Source organism: Orbilia oligospora (genome assembly GCF_000225545.1).
Source record: "Orbilia oligospora ATCC 24927 unplaced genomic scaffold scaffold00007, whole genome shotgun sequence".
NCBI lineage: Eukaryota > Fungi > Ascomycota > Orbiliomycetes > Orbiliales > Orbiliaceae > Orbilia > Orbilia oligospora.
In genome coordinates this window covers 1958128-1979834 of record NW_011645564.1, presented here as the reverse complement: position 1 = coordinate 1979834, position 21707 = coordinate 1958128, and the positions used below count along the sequence as shown (strand labels likewise).

Sequence of the window (21707 nt, the reverse complement as noted above, 5' to 3'; positions counted from 1 at the left end):
CTCATTGTCTCTAACTACCTTGATTCTAAGCTAACTAAGCTGCCATATACATCTATCATTGCAAATTTTGTAATTTAATTCCTCGGAAGCTCTGCAGGTGCTAGCTATGGAACTATATGTACTTTTTTTCTGGGTCTGCCCAATGAAAAAAATCCATCGATTTTTCATATCTGTCAAAAATACTATAATTAGCAACGTACCTACTAAGAAAGGAAATGATTTGAAAGGGCTTACAGGGTAAAGACGATTCCTCCACTCATCTGTAATTACGGAGCACCTTTGTTAGAAGAACCCTCTTTAGATCCTCATTCAAGGTTATCTACGAACCATTAATCTTGCAAGCCTTGGCAGTGCCCCGGACCACAGTGCCCGTACTCCCTCCTCAGTCGCAATTCGATAAAAGCACTCTATCGAGTTCCTGTACTGACTAGCGTGTAGAGACTGCATTCTATAGAAATATCTTAGTATGAAAAGAAATAGGCAGGGGCGACGATGATATATACCTTGATTTGACTACATCAATTGGCATAGTCACGTACACCTATCCAGGAGAAGTTAGACTTTCATGTTTTGAGAAATTGGGAGCAAAAAAGTGTTTTATTAGGTTTATAGAAGTGAAGTGCTTCATACGGTGATAGTTCCGGCCATAGCACCGATGCCAAAGGTTGCAGCGGAGCCGAGCTTTTCTCCTGGGGGTATATAACTCTGAGCTAGCTGCTTCATCGTCATGTATGACCCAAATCGTACTGCCGAACTAGACGCTTGTCGTACGGTCGTCGGAAGAAGACCATTGAAAAGGGCTCGAGGGCCCTGCTCCCGTATTATGACACCAGTGCCATGTATGAGACCTCTCATCCTAGGATTTGGACTTTTTTTGTCGTCAATCCTAAACAAAACATTAATTTACGCCCGCTACCCCGTCATCTGATTGTCCGTTACCAGAGAATTCGATAGAAGGTCTTACAATTTAACCTTAACGCTCTCAGAGGGCGTCACGGCGAGCACGGACTCGGAAATACCTAGGGAAATAAATGAACAGGACCCAAACACAATGACAATTATGAACCAGATACCTAACGGACTTACCAGCTCCGAGTCCGGCAAGGACAGTTCGAGGTCCTGATATATTGCCATTTTCATCTGACAGCAGGCTTTTAAAGGTATCAAATGCCAAAAATCCTAATGAGCCACGGTTTAAAACCCCTTCAATGTGTGGTACTGATCATTGATATTGGCTAAGAACTCACGAACAGCAGCCTTAAATGAGTTGCCAGCAATATTCGTTGTGCATCCCGTATACCACTGACGTCCGAACGGTGGCCAGGGAAGCTTTTGCCCGTCGGGGAGCCGCTTATTTAGCTGTGTGCGAACCTTTGCAACTTGCTTGATTTCAGCAAATTATTCGAGAAGGAAGGGCCGGTCGCATCAGATGAAAATTTCTAGCTGCCCAAATATTTAGATACCTACATTCTGCAGGATAGGTGACGGCTACGCGAAGGCCATAAGTTAGCAAACAAAGACTTCGAGGAAGGATTTGAATTTGTGCCTGGCTAGAGAAAGGAATGGAACCTTGCCGAACGACTCATACCAATTTCAATGGCTCCAGCTGTTGCCCCAGCGATGATAGATCTTAGAGCACTAGGCTAAAGTCCGGATGAAACGCACTGATCAATTGCCATCTGATACTGTTTGCATTAGATAGTACATTGGATAATACCTTCTCTTTCATTGTAGCTGCTGACATTATTCTAGGGTTGGTATTTGTGAGTTTAATTATCGCCAGCTGAGTGGTGATTTCGATCGGCAACGTTTGATTGGGGTAGCTTTCGGTGGTTAAAAGGTATATAAGAAGTATGATAATAACATGCGCATCTAGCTGCAGCTCATTTCTCGTGATCGGTGTAACCTCGAATCTAGGCGCTTCTGATGTGGGTCAATGATAGATAGATTTGCGAACTAATGTTTGCATACGCAGCGACGTTCAAGAAGCAGGCATCACAGGTTAGGTTTGAGCGGACTTGACTTGGGTTAATATATCGCGTCGAGACATTAATCCAAATAGAGCACTGGTATGTTGCCTAAGCCTAGCGCTGTGCCAGGGTGTTGCAACACAATCGGGAAGGAAAACTTTGTGGTATATTAAGTACTTACTTCAGTGTGTGGCGGCTGTGATCCGATGTCGGCCAACAAGTACCTACTGGTACTTACCTACCTACTTCGGTACCGATTGGTACTTACATGCCTAATCCGTGTACAGGTCCCGGCTAACTAGCGCCATTTCCTCTATTCGCGAATTTTTATTTTACCTTCATGCAAACTCGCGTGCGCACCCTAATGTAATATTTAATATCATATCAGACTGCCGACGCACATGAGTACTGACATCCGACTTAAGTACCTACATAAGTCTCGAGTTATTTAGCCCATATAGTATACCATATACCATACCATACCTACTTATATACCTACCTGATCCCGCACCCGCTTTTACCGACCCTCGTCTATAACTTCGTCCAAGATGCCGAGATCCCTACGCAAAATACAGTCTCAGATTAAGAAGAAGCGGGGAGCATCATCCACGGCTCTCGTTGAAGACAGTCGTGACGCCCAACGACTACGCAGAGGGATGTTGAGGCACGAAAAACTGGTGCGGTCGGAAGCTCTTAGACAAAAAGCACTTCTACCGAAAGGTAAGGCCGGTCAACTTACGGCTTGCTCACTTACCTTAACGCCATGGTTTCAGCTCAAAGCCTTTAAGCTCCGGTGCTTCCACAAAAAATCCCAGTTAACAGCTCTATCTAGTAACTCGATATCGACATTTTCAGGAACTAGCGACTGTCGAAGAATTTTCAGTAGCGGATATCCTTCAGTACATAGAAAGGTACGCCTAGCGTTGCGTATATATTGGCTGAATAATCGCAAGCTATATCGTTATTAATATAACCCCAATTGATGAAAATATACGCTAGTTTTCTTTCCCGTCTGGACGAGGAAATCAAGGTATTTTCAGGGGAGCGAAGGCCCGGCCGACCGCGATCATCGCAGGAAGACCGATTACGAAACTCTCTTGAGAAAGAGATGGCAGAGTTTCACGTTGGATACGGTTGGTTTCAAACCCTTTCTTTGGTTTGTCGTAGCATATATAGCATTAAATCGCTCATCTAGACGTCGGGGTTGCTAAACAAACTGTTGTATGGATTTAATAGAAGTACCTGATCTCTTTGATCCGGAGACCCGGAGACTCATGTCGGGTTGGAAAGGAGATGCGCAAGGGTTGGCACAAATGAGGACGATAAGGATCACCAAGGAAGGGAAGATACTTCCGATAGCGTGATGGCGAGCCTGCATCCCAATGCACCCGTTGGACGTCAAATTTTCGATATTGAGTTGATGTCGATGGCGGTATGCAATGGTAATACCACGGCGAGGTAGCTAGCTATAATGCTAGAGGATATCTTAATCTCGTAAAAAGAATCGACCCAAGTACCTACTACCTATCTCCCGTGGAGTTTTGTTTTTTTTAGATATCGATATCCATATAGGTACCTACCCCGATAATTAACCTTAAGTAATATGATGTTATATTACAACTTTATGGCATACGTACTATATCTTAGCATTGGTATTTACTCGTATTGAGCTTTGTAGGCTGTTTGTGTATACACCTTTCGACTCTGGGTGAATACCTACGCTAGGAAGTAGGTAGATAAAGGAAGTAGGTACTGGTTACTATACCGAAGTATCAACATACCTCTGTACCTCTGCTGCATGCTGGGTGAGGAAGTATTTAAGCACGGAATTCTGCATCACGTGACAAATGTATGGAGGCTTCCGCCAAGATTGATTGTGTCCATGTCAACTTGCGTTGCCGTGCCAACTCATCAGCCCCACGATCCCAGCTACGCAACACCACTGTTTACTCTGATATCAATCAAACCGTTCAAGCTTTAAACCCCATGTTTCTTCACTGAAATGGACAATAACCCACCTTTGGTACATCCTCTTTCAGTTGGCTCAACTAACCTCCGAAATACGAAATTTAGCAGCTGTTTCCCACGAAGTTACGCCATTTCTCAGCTGTCGCAGTCGTTCGTTAGAATCGTCTCAAATCCTTTTGGGCTGAGGTCGGAACTGTGTTCAAACATTCGATACCGCTGACGCTAGCACTCCTGGGGCCTCATCACGAACTGGCAAATAACGACACTTCCGCGCATCAACATTGGAGAAAGTGTAGTCTTATTGTGCTGGAAGGCTTTATTTACTACCCGTAAAACCGGCAGTGAACCTTCGAGATATCTTAGTAGATATGCCTTTAATAGAAGTTCGCCGAATAATCCGGCTACGGCTGACGTTCGAAAGTATGTTGAAAGCTGGTCGGTGATCGCACTGGAAACAAATCAACTGCTAACATCTGTGTTTCTAGGGCTGGTTCCCCTACTTGGCTACCATGTATGTGTGGAACACCCTTCACCAAAACGTCGAATCTGAAAAAACACCCAAATCGGGCTTTATACCCTGACAATCTTTTCCACAGCGACTAACATACACCACCTAACCCCAGCATATTTTGATGATATTCATTATCCTTGCAATCATTTTACTATGTTAGTCCGCCCCAGAAAACGTTTGCTTGTGATATGGAAACAGAAAGCTAACAACTAAAATAGCACTATTACTTGCAGGATGCTCATCATCGAGCCCTCTGATACCTTCAATATTTCTGATAAATCTTTTCTACAATCATTATGCCCCAGTATATTCGACAGCTCAGGTCGACCCCGAAGCAGCTCGGGCGATAGGAAACATAGTTGCAAACGCCATGCTCGAAGCTCGAGTCGGGTTAGTACCCGACCTCCTCTACGACACCAACTGTTGCATATTTCCCTCTCTATTTCTATACCTTATAACTAATATAAAACGCCTCTATAGATATTTCGGAATCTGTATCAACCCGGATGGTGGTTCTTGGCTTTGTAGTGGCAATGCGTCCTCCCTTGCAGCCCAAGTAAGTGTTGACCAAGACCCCCTTAACCTCATTTGGGTGTCAGATACTTTCCGGGACAGTATCGTCTTCCCGTATCTGCTGTAAGTCCCCCTATACAATATATGAACCGTTCATATGGCTCACGTCTCCCAATAGTATCGTGGCAATACTCCTTGCTACGATTGTTTTGGTTATGCTCGCAACATTTCCGACCTATAATAGTGAAGAAGAGAGAATGCCAAGCCGATTCGTTTCGCAAATCGCACTGGCAATCATCTTCATATCTGCGATATTTGTCCTAGTTTCTGTCTTGTGGCAGGTTCGTATTTCACAACATAATTCCTGTATATGCCAAGCTAATATCCTGTTTAACTAGCATACTGCATCGATTGCTGCAGCCACAATTGCAGAAAATCTTGGAAATGGGTCGATACAGACTGGCGTTGGCGTAAGATTTCCAAGCTAATACAGTTACTTGTTGGGCGTTTTAAAGCTGACGAAGGGGAATATTAGGTCACAGCACTTGTTCTGGGTTGGTTCGGCTTTGCTTTACTTATTCTAGTGACAATTGGATTGCTAGTAATGTAAGTATTTCTCATATAGTTCACGAATTTGGGCACAGTTGATACTAAACTTCACGGTGATTCAGGATACTCTCAAGAAACCTGGTTGACAAACAAATAGTCGATGACGATGAATAGAGCTCCAAAACGGCCTGCGAGTTTTATAGCTCGCCTCCAGGGGTATAAGTCTTATTCATTGGAGGAGTTACTTGCTACTTGCAAATTGATGATATGTGGGTAACAGGCATTCTGGCGCTCTGGGTTCTTTTGTGTTTTATAAATGATCATTTAATGCATTCGTATAGGGCTGTGTCGCGGGATAAGAGGTTAAACCCTTTATCCCTTCGTTTCCATTTTATATTGTTTTCTGTTATACCTACTTTTCTTTTTTTGAGAGCTGTGGTGGGGTTATGAATCTGATGTCAGATATCTCCTTTGTTTTTCATACAAGCTGTTAACGCATGCAGAATCCTTTCGCTTGTGGTCAATTTAATTGGGATTCGAATTTCTTAGTCTTTGGACTTTGTACATACAACGTACTTACATACTTTATATGTATGACATGTACTCTGCTACATCTGAAATTTCCACCTACAACATTTTATATTCACCTGATCACGATCTTAGCCTTTGGAAGCCTTGATCCTTAATACACGTATGCACATTGAACGGATGGAAAGGCTTGGTATAGAAGGGTTTTAAAAATCCATGTACTGGGGAGATTATCTCTTCTATTCGCTTGACAGTGACTGTATTATTACCTTGTTTTCTAGAAAATCTATACTATCTTTATAAACTAACTATCCTATTGAGGCCCTAACTTACTCGAAATCCTTTGATTGAACAAAGGTTGTCCGTGGCCGACCAATGGTCTCCACTTTGAAACCGATCTCTGAAACCTTCTTTGCGTCTAGGATAAGCCGGCCATCGAAAATGAAAGCAGGTTTCTTCATACTCGCGTATATTCGCTCGTAGTCGAGAACTGTTTCCCTGAAGTCGTTCCACTCGGTGCAGATTACAATGGCATCTGCGCCAGCGGCAGCTTCATAGGGGTCCGCAGCAATCGATACTTGCTTCTTAATGACTTCCGTCTCGTCCACCACGCCTGGCTCTGCAAGATCCATCCAGACCTGTGACTCTTCAACCTTCGGATCATATATCGAGATGTATGCTTTTTCTTCTCGAAAGTAATTGACTAGTGTGATAGCGGGGGATTCACGAGTGTCGCCTGTATCCTTTTTAAACGCAAACCCGAAAACGGCGATCTTTTTTCCAGTCAGTGTGTTAAAAAGGCAAGATATCACACGATTAGTAAACCTGCGTTTCTGGTATTCGTTCATCTCGACGACCTATACAAGGATTAGAACAAATATTCACCTCTTCTACTCCGCAGGAATGGGGGGGGGGGGGGAGTAGACTTCACGCTTACCTGCTTCCAGTAAGTAGCGACTTCCGGTAGGTGCAAGCTTTCGCTAAGGTAGACCAAGTTCAATATATCCTTTTGGAAGCAGCTCCCGCCGAATCCCACACTAGCCTTCAAAAATTTGGGTCCGATCCTAGTATCCAGTCCACAAGCATAGCTGACTTCATCAATGTCTGCGCCAGTTGCTTCACATATAGCACTGAGAGCGTTGATACTTGAGATACGTTGGGCGAGAAGGGCATTTGCAGCCAATTTTGAAAGCTCTGAAGACCAGAGGTTCATGGTGATGATTTGGTCTCGGGCAACCCATCCTGCATAAACATCCGCTAGGGATGCAGCAGCAGAACGGCCTCTTTCCGTATCCAACGATCCAATCAAAACACGGTCCGGATAGAATAGATCTGATATAGCAGTTCCTTCGGCAAGAAACTCTGGGTTTGACAGGATGTCAAAGTGAATATCTGGCTTCGCATTTGCTTCGAGCTGGGAACCCCGGGTGGGGAGGGCGTCAGTGTTTGTCGAGAAAGACCCTAGGTGGGTTAGAAATAGATTAGGAGTGCTTACGATGTATCTCATGGACTGGGCAGTTCTGCATGGAACGGTGCTCTTTTCGACGACGATCTTGTCGGATTTCGCAACTTCGGCGATTTTCCGCGTGGCACTCTCGACATAGCCCAAGTCCGCTGCAAACCCAGCGCCTATTCCCTTGATCTTTGTGGGGGTGTTGACAGAGACAAAGATGAGGTCAGCTTCTAGGATACCTGCATCGACATCGGTCGAAAAGAAAAGGTTTTTCCCTCTGGTCGACTTGACAACTTCATCGAGGCCGGGTTCGTAGATTGGAAGCTCATCAGAGTTCCAAGCCGCGATACGAGCCGCGTTCAAGTCAACAATTGTGACTTTGATGTGCGGGTTCTTGTGGGCGATGACGGCGCATGTTGGACCCCCTGGTTATTGGGTATTAGGTATTAGTTTGAGCAAGTAGTAAATGGAAGCATCTGGCTCAAGCTCGTACCAACATATCCGGCACCGATGCAGCATATTGACTTGATGGTTACATGTGGAATATCGATTGCCCCTAGCGGTCGGGAAAGGCGCTTGATTCCAGGGGTGACAGCCCCCGCTCTCGAGGGCTCCTCTCCAGGCGAGAGCTGGTTGGTTACATTGACGGCCAGTGATTCGAGCTTGGGGACAATGGAGGCCATCTTCTTTTAACCTTGGTATAAAAAATATAAGAATAAAAATAAAAATAAAAGAAGAAATAAAGAAATAAAGAATTACACGTCGAAGGGAGGTTAAGGAGAAGGGAAAGAGGGGAAGCAAGACGCGTAGGGGGTCAATATTAATATTTGATAAAATGTCAGAGGGCGAATAGAGCAAAGCTAAAGTTGGCGGGGAGGTTGGGCTGGCAGTGAGGGGAAATGCCTCGTACTTCTTACCAAGTACCAGCAGGTACTTACTTACTTAAGTACTTACTTGCTTACTTACTAAGTTAACTTTGGTAAGTACATCATTACATGTCCAGGTACAGTACCCACTTCCTTAACTTCCGAGATAATACAATATTTGTTAGGATCTTCCTACTTAATTACCTCTCACCCGAGTATTAATTTAGCTTGGGCAGACATGGTACAGCTCTCCCACACCGCGGCCTCACGCAGGGCCGTCCGTGCCTACGGTGCTATCACGGAAGACGATCCAAATTCGGCATCTATCGACCATGCCAGGCTCGCAAGAATCGCCAGACATTATCGCTCGTGTGAGCCACATTACGCCCTAGACGTTCTTCTTCGCGGAACAGAGATATGTTTCCCCGAAAAGCCCTCGAAGTCGGATCCTGTAAGCGCTTGAAATTTACGTGCACGCCCATCGTCTATCATTGATAGATCAATGCTTCATCTCAGCAGGGATGCATCCAAAAATTTATAACTAATGTGCTGACAATGCCCTTTATCCTACCAGTCTGCTGCGTACCTGGCGCTTATGGAAAAACTGCGACATGAGCAGGCGGAAAAGGCGTATGCTTCAATGCTTAACATCCCTGAGAAAGACGACTCGCCCCATTCGATTGCAAAAGAAATCTCAGATCAGATATCAGTAATCCTCAATGTATTATTTAGTTCCATTTTCACCGGACTAGCTATATGGTATGCGACAGCCAACCTTAGCATGTATAAGCGTAGAGAGCCCCTTCGCGTGGGAGCCTCGATTACTGTTGCTATTATTGTCGCAGTGGCTGAAGTCGCCCTGTTTAATGGCTACCTGCGCAAGATGGACGATGCCAAAACCAAGGCACGGCTACAACGGGAGGTAAAAAGTATCACACCTCTTAAAAACGAACCTGATACCTGAGGCTCGCACCACATATTATGACATTAGCCATGGAGTTTAGTTTACTCCTCTACCCCCATCAAATAGCCACATCCTTTCATTTTAACTAAGCACACTGGCAGCTACGAAGAGGAAAACATAGCTGTTTGCATTAGGACAAATGGGGGTTACTGGTTACCAGTTCCCAAACGCGGCCCATGAAACCTAGATACCTTCAAAGTCACCATCATCATCATCCCGGTCTCCACTTTGTATCTCCTTAACAAGTTCTCGCTCTCGCTCTCGTGCCTCTTGCGCATTCTTTAGCTCAAGGCGGTGCTGATTCATCGGGAAACGCATAGCCTGCAAGTAAAACGGGATAGTTAGAAATAGTGTTGGGAATGGCTATCACTAGGCCAACTTACCGTAACACACTCATTGTGTAGCTGCATACAAAACTTGATGCGCTCGTGGAATTGGTCTTGAGGCTCTTTTGTGGCGTATACATCCGTCAATTCCTTGCTCTGCATGTAGCCTTTCTCGTTATTCAGGCCCGCTTCGATAACACCATCTCGAATTGCTTTTGCGACAATGTATTCTGCGCTTTCTTCGGAGTCTAGTCGGAGACGGACACAGATATCGCGAAGTGAAATTTTAGAATAGGCGATACTCATCATTCGAATCCCTGTTTTGATGACGTTTTGACGTAAGCGCGATATAAGTGTGTATGTCCCATCCCGTTTGAATGTTTCTGCATGTAGGTTCACAGTAGTCTGGAAGGCATCCAACTCGCCGACCCTCACCGCCCGGACCAGAGCTAGGTATGGGCGTAGAGGTTTTTCAAGCATGGGTTGTCGGAAGATGCTCCTCTCCGGGATGTCTCCCATGAGGAGCTCAACAATGATATTCAATTTATTGGCGGCTTGTACGAATCCCGCAGCCACGGCAACCTGCGGAGCTTTTCGAGTCGCACTGATAAGGTACTCATGTGCGCTGGAGTAGTCGAGTTGTATAGCGCGGATCCGGCCAAGATAATATGAATAGCGTGCGAAAAGATTATTTGCAGCGGTCTCGGGAAACGCTGCATGAGTAACCAATAAGTCGGCCTGACTGATATGGGAGGTTGATAGGTAGTTTCGAAGAAGTAGGACAATGATAGTTGCCTGGGTATCGATATCCTTTCTTAGCGTTGCGGTGCGAAGGGAAGCTAGGAGCTGGGCACGTATAGCTATGGAAGCCTCGGATCCAGGTAAAGATTCGTTAAAAATTGAATAATAGAAGTAAACTTTAGCAGCTAATGAGTCTAGAGTCCTCCTGTTCATTCCGTGCATGCGCTTGACGAGGTCATCGGAGAACCTTGCTCCCTTTTCGAATTGTCCCTGGTCAAGGAGGTAGACCTGAACGGCAAGGTGGAGATATATGTCAACCTCGGGGAGTATAACCTCAGCGGGTTTGATATCAGTATCGACATCCATTGCCGTGTCATCATGGTTAGTATTGTTGCCGATAGGTGAATCATCTATGAGTATTGATTCTAAAGAAGCCAGAGCTGGATGGGAGGGTGGGAAGGTCTTCTTTATGATGTCAACCAATATCGAAGCAGTAAATCGTTTCCGAAGGGTGTTTAGGGACCGCAGAACCCTCAGGGTATACCTGGCATCGAAATTAGCAACTGCTCGTTCTAGGAGAGCGAAGCTTGCCGTTATATCTGTACGGAAAACCAACAAAAACGAAGATCAGTATGCATTAACTTCGGTGATCGATCATCACGAGAATCTGGAGGTTTCTACCGGCAATGACCGCGCTTCTCTCTTTCAGCGATTTATCCCCGTCATCTGGCTGGACAGAAGGCTCCGCGGTAATACCTTCCATCGGGTCTTCATCCCCGACAGCCTTACGGATAACGTTGATAATCTGCTCCCCAACCATGGTGCAGGGCGCGTGTTGATATTATGGAACAGGTCCGGAGACAACCAGAGAGGTTATGAGAATGGGGAGGCCTAGGTGTGATATTCCGATGTGAAGCTAAGCTGTGTTTCGCAAAATATATCCCCTCGTAAGGTACGTGATAGCGGTGGTGGATGGATTAAAGTAGTGATGTGGGGTGGTTGTAGTTAGGAGGTTACGCGGTCGGGGAAGCTTTGAACGTTCCCAACGCACTGTGACAGATGGGTGGATCTGTGTAGGTAGCTTTGACTACGCCAAGCGACACAGCTCGAAATTATATCTACGGGTTTACGACGAATTGGAACGACCTACTCGACCTTAAATCAACTCGAATAGTATCGAAAAACTGCGTATTACGAGTAATAAAATATATACTGAGGTTGGTTGACCTAAAGGCCCAGGTATTCACTTGGGCAAGTAGGTAGGTGGGCACTTGGGTTAGGATGAAAGATCTCGACATTTTAGACTATATACTAACAGGCACCTTCACAAGTACCAATGATATGGGCGTGAAGCCTGCGCCTGCCATGATATTACACAAGGTTTTCCCGATTATCGCCCCAATAATCATGTGTGGGTGGCCTGTTCGTCCTCCTTGATTGATTTGCATGGGATTTTCTTTCAGTCCCATGTTTCCCTGTAGACTTTCTGTCCGGCATGGTTGACATCTCTTGGTCTAGGGTCGCAATCCGAATATTCCTCAGGCGCAGCAATTCCTGATCCTCGTTTGGCTCTTTCCAACCGGAATACAAGATGACCGAGATGGCCAGAATCACGGGTAGATAACCAAGACAGTATATATATGCCGGTGTTGCTTGGTATCTAAGTTGACTAATCGAATAGTTGAAAGAGCTTCCGATGTTGAAGGCGATACGTATAAGAATTATCAAAAGGGAAATCGTAATTTTCCAGGGAGCTTTCCGGGTTTTATAATAGTGTCGAGCAATCAAATGGGCTACAACAGTGGTTATCCACGCAAGGAGTGAGAATATCGAAGAGGCTTGGAACCGTCCATCTGTTATAACGTTGACATTCGATCGGGCAATAGGGTTCCAGGCTCTCAATATCGATAAAAAGAAGCTCTAATCCAAATCATCAGTGTTCTGGGTCAATAGATGTTCGATTCAGTTGGCTTACCAGGAAATTGAAGAGATAGAAAAGAAGAGGCTCGTAAAATTCGATTTTGGATCTCAGGTCATCTTGTCTGTACCTGGCGAAGTCCTCATCCACACCTTTTCGTTCTTCAAAAGACGCCCTAGATGACCACGACAGAATTCCGAGTTTGCGGTTAGGAATTTGGGGCAAAATCTAACTTGACTTTCCGGGGGGAATTCGGATGGCGGGCTTACCAATTACGGGTCATCTCCCAGATCGCAGATAGACAAGCAGGCAGGGTAACGAGATAAAATATAAAGTGGAAGATCGCAGCGGTTCCTAAAACCCAAACCCTGTCCACATCCACAGCCGTAAAACCACTGATCATACCGACACTGGCCGTGATGATGCACCAGTACCAGGGCCATCTCCGCCCAACCAGACGAAATCGCTTTTCCGCAGGGAGGAAAGACTTTCCATGTTTGTTCAAGGCGACCAAGGAGAGGACAAGCAAAACTCCAAAAATGATGGCAGCTACTATTCCTACAATGCCTCGCGTGCGGATTGGCCGCACTGGTGTGTCACATCCAGTTGAATTGTACCAGGACCCATTACCGATTACCGTGGGAATATAACCCCCAAAGGCGAGAACACAGCTGGAATAGTTCGAGATAGTATTGTTCGGGTAGATGACATAATCGTACTGTTTGAGGGTTGTCGCATTGAAGCGTTGACGACCTACACGTGGGCCACACACGCATTAGATATTAGATATTAGTGGAAAAGACCATGAACGGGGGTTACCAACCACCATCCGAGTAGAGCCAGCCACCGTCGGCCATCCTGAGTTAGTTTGTCAAAAAATTTGTTGTTATTCGCAGCGGACGCATGTTGAGTGAAGACTTATGAATTGAAATGGCTTTTCATTCCCGTTTAAATTAATAATTTCCAATAAGAGAAAACAGGACCAGCAGTGGGAAATCTCGGCAAAGGGTGGCAGCTGGACCGGAAGCCTTCGGCAGTGCAGTGCAAGCCAAGGGGCAGAACGGAAATACCTAATGTTATCGTGTTAATTGTCTTACATCTTGCTTGTAATTTCAGGAAGTACTGATACTTAATGAAGTACTCACGGAGTGAAGAAGGATCATGGATAAAGGGTGACCACGCGCAAATGCGAATCTTGCGAAATGCAATACCGATGCGATAGGTATGGCGTACCTAATTACCTACCTACTTAGGTACTTACCTCCTTAAGTACCTACTAGCTTGAGTACTTAGTATATACTAAATCTACCTCAATGCATGCGGTACCCAGTACTTAAGTGCTTACCTAACCTAGGTACTTAGTATATATATTTCATAGACTTCTTCATAGTTTAAATCTGTCAGCTGCAGCAGCCCTGTCCATGACCAGCACCTTCCGGCCTGTTTCTGTGCATATCGTATATTCGAGGCAAGGGTCCAGCTAGACTAGGTCTAGAGCGGCTCCATCCAATTCCAGCTGCAAATGAATTCCTGCAGCTGGCAGCCTCGATATATTATATTTCGAAGAGATGCACAATGCCAATCACCGGTTCTTCCTCACTGGGATTACTCATAGCAACGGTTTCGTCCTTGCTATTCGCATACATTTACATGGTGGTTTGCTTTTCAGGACTACTATTTCCGACAACCTTTGTTTTCATGGCGACCACAACGGCGGATATCGGTGCAGCATGGAGCCAATGGCACCCCCCAACTACGACCTGGATCAATAATCTAACCAGCGTTCTCAGTGACAATGGCGTACACGGGTTTATATTCAATGGCTCGACATTGCCTGATGGTGTGGAATTGGGCCGATATAATTGGTGCAACATGCCCCATGTTCACCCACAAACTTACGTTATTCCATCGACAGCGTTTGAACTTGTGTACGTGGAGGTGGTTAGTCTCTATTTCGTTCCATATATGACTACCCAAATTAATCCATGGTAGTTATCCGTATAAGAAACCATCGATTACTAATATGATAGAGTCGTTTGGCTAGATTCAACGGCACCACAAACGTACACCATATCAAGACAACTCTTTCCCCGTGGAAACCTATTCATGGGACTGCTCAGATCAAGGGCTATACACTTACGGAGAACCACTTAAGGCAGAGAAGAATTCATCTGCACAAGTCTATTGGAGGGTTGAGGAGAATTCTGTGAACCCATTTATCGCGCCTGGATTTCGAGGCAATTGTCAATTCCCGCAGATCACTCATGGAGGTCTTGACGACTCCTGGCAGCACGGAAGGGACTTGTACGAGGTCTATGGAACTATGCTAGGGTTCTTACCCCCGGAATACGATTCAACAGTAGCCTACCGAGTTACAGGTAACCAGATTACGAGCCAAGTTGCGGGCATGCTTGTCGATGGTATGTTCGGACCAAAACATCCTAAACAAGTTCCATTGTCAATTCAGCCAGGATTGGTTGACTCTCTACAACCCAGCTATAGTTGCCCCAAGGCTTCTAGGCTATATCAAGAATATGGCGTGGGCAGCATGGACCCGAAATGGCGACTCCATCTAGATAAAACAAAGGATTTCCTAGGCACGCTCGATCACATATCCGGTGTGACTGCCGATGACAGTGGATTTCACAAATCATTTGATCATTACTATGATAATCTATCAGCACGTCTATGTCACCAAAAGCCGCTTCCCTGCTCAGTAAAAAACTCGAGTCAGTGTGTAACACAGCATCAAGCAGATACAGTTTTCCGTATGGGCCAGTACGAGTACTCTTATATCTACCGGGATTCACCTCAATCTCTGGAAGCAGCCGTTGGTTCGTTCGGTGTCTGGGTCGCAGAGCTGGCCGATAATATTCGGAACAGTGTTTCGAGGAAGAGCAGCGTAAAATACCGGCACAACATTGCGCACGACGGTTCTATTTCTCGCCTTCTTTCTATATTACAGCTAAACATCATGGTATGGCCAGGGATGGGATCCGAGGTCGTCTTTGAAATATACAAAGATAAAAAGACCGGGGGCTTTTTTGTAAGGGCTTTGTGGAGTGGAAAGGTTCTAAAGAGTTCGCATCTAGGTCTCGGGGAAATCAATATGTTAGAGCTTGAAACTTTTCTAGACTATATCGAAGGGTTAGTAGGCCGGAGGGCGGAACAGGTTGCTGCATATTGCGCAGGATAACATAATATACACCAATTTGATAAAATAAATGGTCTGGAGGATCCGGATTGGTGTTTATCTAGTTCTTACATCAATGAAGCTAGCGCTAGTAGGTAGGTACTTACTGCGTACTTACATACTAAGTAAGTAAGTACTTAAGTGTGGTAAGGTATTTATGTACTTGATATAGGTAATTATAACAGAGTAGGAGGAAGCTTAGTACTTAAGTATTGACTTAATCGAGCTCGCGCTCGATCCGAGAGGGAGGAAAAAACCAGCCTTGGCCGCTAGGCTTGGCGCTTACTATGCAACATATGTTAACACCTCAAGTGCAAGAATTTGAAAGTCTCAAAAACCCCAGCTCAGCCCAGCCTGTTAGACCTTAAAATATAATTGATTGCTATCAAATACCCCGACCATCTCCTCAACACGCAGCCTTGGAATTTAATCACCGGTTTCTGAATGCAGCGCAGATAGTAGTGCTATCAAATACGCCGGGTTACGCTCAGGTGATTGCCCTTGTGGCAATTGTTGTGTTACGGGTAGCTATAGCCCTAGGCGCCCTGCTACTCACTTACTAAGTACCTACCTATTAACTGTATATTTGTTTTAACATTTTCAGCGTCCTACATACGAAGTACTTCTTTCGTTTCTGATCTTACTTGAATACTTACTTAAGTAGCTGAGTAGCTAAGTATTTATAAAGAGGAGATCATTGTCCGGCCAGAATTTAAAACACACATGACGTGCATATGACAGTCAAGGTACATTTTCTAAAATATGTATATAAAGCTCCCTAGCCTGTTTACTAGAACCCGGCTTCGCAATGCTTGCGCTTGCCTACCATTTAATAAAATTTCCGGGTGAATCCCACTAGTGCTAACTTTGTTACTTGTTTTAGGATATCAAGACTCTCCCGGGCAAGTGGCCATAGTTCTCTTCGTTTTAGCCGTATCACATCCCTTTGTACCTATGAGACACGAGAGCCCTTGTATCTTCTGACAGCCGGAGACCATCGTGCAAGAATACAAGCCATGGACTCTTCAAGCCCATCGAAAGATGCCGCTGCTGTTTTAGCTTGGTCTATCGCTGCTCCGCCAAAACCTCTCCCCGCTATCAACCAGATCAAACGTATCTGTGTAATCGATTTCGACAATAGTAAGCACCCCTCTGGGAGTGGGGAGCCGCCATACTAGATCTATTAACATATATTCCCCTACAGCCTTGTACCGGTCCCCGGTTCCTAGCAATATATGGGATGGGCCATCGATTGGTATCCTCGGAGACAGGGATCGTCTACTCGGAGGAGGTATGTTTTCAGTCCAATCAGGAATTTATATTCTGGTGCTGTAACAAGAATATAACTGACAAGATGCCAGGTTGGTGGCAAACTCCATCTATACTCGATGCCACGGTGGATCAACGTAGTACGTGCCCGTCCGTAGCTTCTCAGGGCGGTCACGAGCGTCGGTACCCCGATCGTTGGAACAAGCCAATCGTTAGTACCGTGCGCGATGAGACACCCACAAGGTCGGGGGCATTGACTCTGATGAATTGGTTTAGGTTGATATCGCCCGGACAGTCGATCAAAATATCCATACTTTGAACGTCCTCTTGACCGGACGGAGCAGAATATTATTCTCAAAAACAGTGCTACGGATCCTAGGAAACGCTGGCTTTAACTTTGATCTTGTTGTCCTGAAGCAGGATCATCCGCAGCTTGGGCACGAGTTTGCGACAACCATGGACTTCAAAAAATGTTTCATATCAATGATTTTAAACTATTATCACGAGGCAGAGAGGATCAGCATATACGAGGATCGTCCTGGCCACTCAAGACAGTTCAGAGATTTCGGCGACGAATTCAACAAGTCATGTATTCGGGATTCTCTTGTACGGCCGCAGGTAAGATTCGACGTCATTCAAGTCCAACCGGCACATAGGGATCTGGACCCCGTCGAAGAAATCAAGCAAGTTAAGTTCATGCTTCAACGACACAACAGATTAGCGCAAAATATGGATGCTAGTCTGCGCCCACTCCCCGCAAAACTATTCAAGCGGGTTTGCCACACTAGTTACATGCTACACCCTGAAACTACACACAGGCTTTTAGTAAAATTTCGTCTCAGACAAAGATTAAACACTCGCGAAGTAGACTTCTTCGGAAGACACATCCCTATCAAAATGGGTAAATGCGAGCCTGTGGAGATCGAAAACTTGGGTGGAATAGGAGCACAAATCCAATTTGAGACTGTCAGCTTCGGAAGTTACAATGATAGTATATGGGCTGTCAGGGTAAGGCCGGTGGGTTCCAACGTGGTTGTTTCGACGATGAACGCGATCCCAACAATTGTGCTTGCTAAAAAGATCGACGTCGCTGAGACTTTCCTTCGAAGGATTGAAAATTGGGAGGATATACGCCCAGGCGATCCCAGGTATCTCAGGTTTTCCGCGACAGTAGGTGAACAACTGCAGCTACAGATATCAGCCCCAAAACTCCATCTCGGCGGGTAGGATTTCGGCTATCTTACCAGCGAATATTTCCAAACAATTCGCGAGGGTAGTGGGAATAATCTGGTATCTAAGATACGGGATACTTGATCTGGTAATAGAATATTTATGAAAGCGAACCACCAACCTATGAACTTTAACTCTTCGTTAAAGTAATACGCGCGGGGAATAATTCAAAGGTGTATTTAGTTTAGAAGGCCTTGGATATTGGCCCTGTCAATCTGCGGTCTAGTTCCCGGATCTCTGATTCCATTTCAAATTTTCTAACTTCTAGCTGTCTTATTGCTATTTCCTCATCTTGAATTTCGGCCTTTGTCGAAGTATCCCGTGTGGCTTTAGGTGCTTTGGTCTTGTGAACAAAGCCGCTTTTGGTTGTTCCTCTTTGGAGGTCCAGCTGTGCTCTTTGTGCGGCGACAAGCTCCTCGTGCAATGCAACGCTGGAGAAAAGGTCTTGGTATCTGGATCGGAGTTGTTCAATTTTTTCATCTAAACTAGGGATTGGGCTACCGTTTTGTGAGAAGAATATATTCCCTTCCGACGCGTGATCACTACCACTTACTATATTCTCGCCAAATCTTCGGCACCCCGTAACAGCATTTCAACATCGACATCTCCTTTCAACTGGGCCGTTTTAACAGTGCTCTGGACCTGGTGCACAAGATTCCCGTCCAATAGGGAGCCGAGAAGTCCTGATTTGGCTGGTAGTGTTGAAGGCCCCTCTGTAAATTCTTCGTTCAAGGTCGACGAAAAGAGCACACGTTCGTATGGAGAAGTGTCCCTAATGAGAGATGTTATCGGCGGACGGGCGACCTGTGACTGTTTGGATTTCCAATGCTAGTTAGCGATGCGGCCCGATACTATTTGTCGAGGCTAGCCTCCGAGGATTTGAAAGGCTCATACATTTGTAAATATTCCAGGTTTGCTAAAACGCATGGACGAGATATCATTCGCGGCCTCCTCGATTTGGCTGAGATGGCGCTCGAATCTACCGCTAACAGCCATTATGATATTCTCGAATCTGGTTCTGTTGGGTGGTGTGTTACTTATTGTTTAGGATTGACATGATGTTGCAATGCAATGCAATGCGCGGGTGGTTGTTCGGTTCGGGGGTTCTTCTCATGGACCTCCGAACCTCGCGGAAGCCTCGCAGAAACATCAGACTCAGGTTCCGCGCTAATAATTATCACTACCATATTCCGTACCGTCACTGCCATTGTTCTCGCCATCGTCATCATACAAAAACAATCTCGACCACTAACCCATTACATACTCTTATAACCTACATATCAGCACTTATGTAAGGTGTATGCTTGGTAACTACCTACTCAAGTATTTATTTAGGTATAAAGAACAAGGATCCGGATCGAGTCGCGTCCTTCCAAATGCCACTATTTGCTCGTGTATAAATAACTCCGATGCCCGCACCTGTTGCTCACCACAAACGCCCGTATAGCTTCAATGATAAAGCAGAAACGGCCCCGTGAAGACGAAGAACACCAGCAGCACCAAATTTCCAGCCCACCGTATCTGTCGAATCATAGCTCCGTGCCTAGATCGCCTAAGCTTTCGAAACCTGCTTCCATAGCAGACGTCAGTTCTGGCAGTCACGGTCATATACCTTTGCCTATCGCTCCTACTTTGAATAACAATACTATAGTAGCCATGCTTCCAAGCGGACAACCAAATCAACCAACGCCCGGCGTTCCTCAACAGCCGTCGAGCACTATGGAGGAAACGCGGGCCAAATATATACAAATCCAGCAAGGACTCAAAGCTGAAATCCAACAGTTTGGCCAGAATCATCCCCGGGGAATAACTGCGATGAAGAAGCTTGAACAATTTAACCAGCACATGGCAAACCTGAGGAACCAACAAGCAAGCCAGAGGGCCGCCGCAACTGCTGCAAATCAACATCCCCAGGCCCAGGCGTCGGCCATGGTGCCCCTGGTTCCGCAGGTAGCTGCGCAGCCTCGCCCCGCACCATCTGTTGCTGGCCAGAATATAAGTAATCGTCCGGGTTCTAATGTCGGGCCTACTACCCAACTAGCAAACGCACCCTCGGCCGGTGGCAATGGAGCATCCCAACCGATGAAACTTTTAGTCCCAGGCCACATTGACCCTGAGAATGCGGATAACTGGAGAAGAGAAGCAGAGGCAAGGCTTCGAACCGCGTATGCTTCGATGGTATCCTTTCGGACAACAATCCAGTCACTCCAGGCTGCGATCAGTAGTCCCGAGAAGCCGCTCTCTTCAGAGGAGCTGGCCGACAAGCGAGCACAGCTCGAGCAAATTCAAAAACAAAATAAAAAGTGTGAGGATTTTATCAATGCATTCCGTATGCAGCAATCTACTTTAGTTCGTAATGCAGCAGCAACAAATGCGTCAAGTACTGAGCCGGCTGCTGGGAATAACCCAGCGGCTGAGATCCCTACTACTGTTACCACGGCTGCCGACATACCTGCCAGTGCTACAGGGCCTGCCGTACCTCCTTTGGCCAAGGTAAGCTTAATTAAAAGCGTCTTATTGATAGGAAGTCCGATAAACTGAACGGGTTAGGCTGCGGTCCCTGTAAAAGCACCGACGCTCCAACAGGGCTCGTCGAATATAGGATCAGTTGGAAACGCGCTCGCAGCTGCCAGCGCTCAAAATGCCGTGCATAGCAACCCGCAGGCGGGCTCCCAGAAGTCGCCAACATCCGCAACTCCACTTAGAACACCAGCTACCCAGACTGTCTTTCCCCCCGGAGCAAACATCTCGCAGATGCCCGTTCAAACTCCACCACACGCCACCCCCCGGTCCTCCTCGGTGAGTGGGCCAACCGCACCTCATCCGCATACTCTCCAACAAGCCATCTCTCAACCAGGGCCCGACTTATCGTCAAAACCTTCCATTCCAGTAACTGCGAATACCCCCGCTATGCAACGAGAGGGCGCATCAGCACATCGTCTCCCGATCCCCAAAAGCTTGACCATGCCAGCCCCGACCGCCGTTCCCGTGCCTCCGGCTAGGCCCACGTTGCCAGGTGGCACACACGCCCCTTCTGGTAGTCAAGTTGTCGGAGCCCCAGCCATCGCCAAAGCCCCACAGTTTGAGCTAGATGAGGCTAGTGGAGGACTGCTGAGTAAACGCAAGCTCCAGGAGCTCGTTCGGCAAATTGATCCAGATGAAAGCCTAGATCCCGAGGTTGAAGAGGTAGGGACGCAGCTTCTCTCTTGCTTAGTCTGTCTTATCCCACTAACCGCAGATGAAAAAACTCCCAACAGAGTGTTTTAGAGTTAACTGACGATTTTGTCGACACCCTCCTCACCTATGCTTGCCGCATGGCTAAACACCGCGGAAGTGATGCTTTGGATATCCGTGATGTGCAAATGATTCTTGAAAGAAACTGGAACATCCGTATTCCGGGATATTCAATGGACGACATCCGCACAGTTCGAAAATTTAACCCTACGGCATCTTATCAGCAAAAGCTGCAAGCATTGCAAGCTGGAAAAGCTTTGAATCAAAGCGAGATTTCTAAAGACGCCTAAAGAAAAGGAAACAAAGAAAGCTATTGGTTAGGCCGGAGTTTCGTTTCCTTGCGCCGTCCTTGTATCAAAAATTGATAATATTTCTAGCCCTATTGGTGGGACCTTCAACTTAGCTTGGTTTGAGTTCTAGGTTATTAGTCTTGCATTTTTGGTGTTCGGTTTTATGTTGTAATCACATGCAAAG

The 21707-nt window shown here is 46.0% G+C and overlaps 11 protein-coding genes across 11 annotated transcripts; 6 read left to right on the top strand and 5 right to left on the bottom strand.

The window, feature by feature from the left end:
• Window positions 1-230: 230 nt before the first annotated feature.
• AOL_s00007g568 (uncharacterized protein) lies at window positions 231-1744 on the bottom strand (the record flags this gene model as incomplete). The annotated part of the gene is made up of 10 exons (XM_011120468.1): window positions 231-260; window positions 328-448; window positions 504-541; window positions 631-886; window positions 965-1019; window positions 1087-1179; window positions 1248-1379; window positions 1468-1488; window positions 1589-1643; window positions 1718-1744. The coding sequence occupies 10 exons, from the start codon at window positions 1742-1744 to the stop codon at window positions 231-233; spliced, it is 828 nt and encodes a 275-aa protein (XP_011118770.1).
• Window positions 1745-2518: 774 nt separating this feature from the next.
• AOL_s00007g567 (uncharacterized protein) lies at window positions 2519-3334 on the top strand (the record flags this gene model as incomplete). Its single annotated transcript, XM_011120467.1, has 4 exons — window positions 2519-2690; window positions 2803-2881; window positions 2970-3103; window positions 3207-3334. The coding sequence occupies 4 exons, from the start codon at window positions 2519-2521 to the stop codon at window positions 3332-3334; spliced, it is 513 nt and encodes a 170-aa protein (XP_011118769.1).
• A 972-nt stretch (window positions 3335-4306) lies between these two features.
• Window positions 4307-5685, top strand: AOL_s00007g566 (uncharacterized protein; the record flags this gene model as incomplete). Its single annotated transcript, XM_011120466.1, has 7 exons — window positions 4307-4358; window positions 4767-4839; window positions 4930-5085; window positions 5141-5303; window positions 5361-5432; window positions 5498-5568; window positions 5634-5685. 7 exons carry the CDS (start codon window positions 4307-4309, stop codon window positions 5683-5685), a joined length of 639 nt encoding a protein of 212 aa, XP_011118768.1.
• Window positions 5686-6368: 683 nt separating this feature from the next.
• AOL_s00007g565 (uncharacterized protein) lies at window positions 6369-8175 on the bottom strand (the record flags this gene model as incomplete). The annotated part of the gene is made up of 3 exons (XM_011120465.1): window positions 6369-6896; window positions 6977-7917; window positions 7986-8175. The coding sequence occupies 3 exons, from the start codon at window positions 8173-8175 to the stop codon at window positions 6369-6371; spliced, it is 1659 nt and encodes a 552-aa protein (XP_011118767.1).
• A 421-nt stretch (window positions 8176-8596) lies between these two features.
• AOL_s00007g564 (uncharacterized protein) lies at window positions 8597-9322 on the top strand (the record flags this gene model as incomplete). Its single annotated transcript, XM_011120464.1, has 2 exons — window positions 8597-8809; window positions 8933-9322. 2 exons carry the CDS (start codon window positions 8597-8599, stop codon window positions 9320-9322), a joined length of 603 nt encoding a protein of 200 aa, XP_011118766.1.
• Window positions 9323-9505: 183 nt separating this feature from the next.
• AOL_s00007g563 (uncharacterized protein) lies at window positions 9506-11209 on the bottom strand (the record flags this gene model as incomplete). Its single annotated transcript, XM_011120463.1, has 3 exons — window positions 9506-9643; window positions 9706-10988; window positions 11071-11209. 3 exons carry the CDS (start codon window positions 11207-11209, stop codon window positions 9506-9508), a joined length of 1560 nt encoding a protein of 519 aa, XP_011118765.1.
• A 551-nt stretch (window positions 11210-11760) lies between these two features.
• AOL_s00007g562 (uncharacterized protein) lies at window positions 11761-13164 on the bottom strand (the record flags this gene model as incomplete). Its single annotated transcript, XM_011120462.1, has 4 exons — window positions 11761-12309; window positions 12365-12482; window positions 12577-13060; window positions 13131-13164. The coding sequence occupies 4 exons, from the start codon at window positions 13162-13164 to the stop codon at window positions 11761-11763; spliced, it is 1185 nt and encodes a 394-aa protein (XP_011118764.1).
• An 841-nt stretch (window positions 13165-14005) lies between these two features.
• On the top strand, window positions 14006-15503 carry AOL_s00007g561 (uncharacterized protein; the record flags this gene model as incomplete). The annotated part of the gene is made up of 2 exons (XM_011120461.1): window positions 14006-14248; window positions 14352-15503. 2 exons carry the CDS (start codon window positions 14006-14008, stop codon window positions 15501-15503), a joined length of 1395 nt encoding a protein of 464 aa, XP_011118763.1.
• Window positions 15504-16516: 1013 nt separating this feature from the next.
• AOL_s00007g560 (uncharacterized protein) lies at window positions 16517-17996 on the top strand (the record flags this gene model as incomplete). Its single annotated transcript, XM_011120460.1, has 4 exons — window positions 16517-16640; window positions 16705-16791; window positions 16862-16980; window positions 17046-17996. The coding sequence occupies 4 exons, from the start codon at window positions 16517-16519 to the stop codon at window positions 17994-17996; spliced, it is 1281 nt and encodes a 426-aa protein (XP_011118762.1).
• Window positions 17997-18183: 187 nt separating this feature from the next.
• On the bottom strand, window positions 18184-18995 carry AOL_s00007g559 (uncharacterized protein; the record flags this gene model as incomplete). The annotated part of the gene is made up of 3 exons (XM_011120459.1): window positions 18184-18496; window positions 18553-18809; window positions 18894-18995. The coding sequence occupies 3 exons, from the start codon at window positions 18993-18995 to the stop codon at window positions 18184-18186; spliced, it is 672 nt and encodes a 223-aa protein (XP_011118761.1).
• A 456-nt stretch (window positions 18996-19451) lies between these two features.
• On the top strand, window positions 19452-21523 carry AOL_s00007g558 (uncharacterized protein; the record flags this gene model as incomplete). Its single annotated transcript, XM_011120458.1, has 3 exons — window positions 19452-20492; window positions 20550-21185; window positions 21257-21523. The coding sequence occupies 3 exons, from the start codon at window positions 19452-19454 to the stop codon at window positions 21521-21523; spliced, it is 1944 nt and encodes a 647-aa protein (XP_011118760.1).
• Between the last annotated feature and the right edge of the window lie 184 nt (window positions 21524-21707).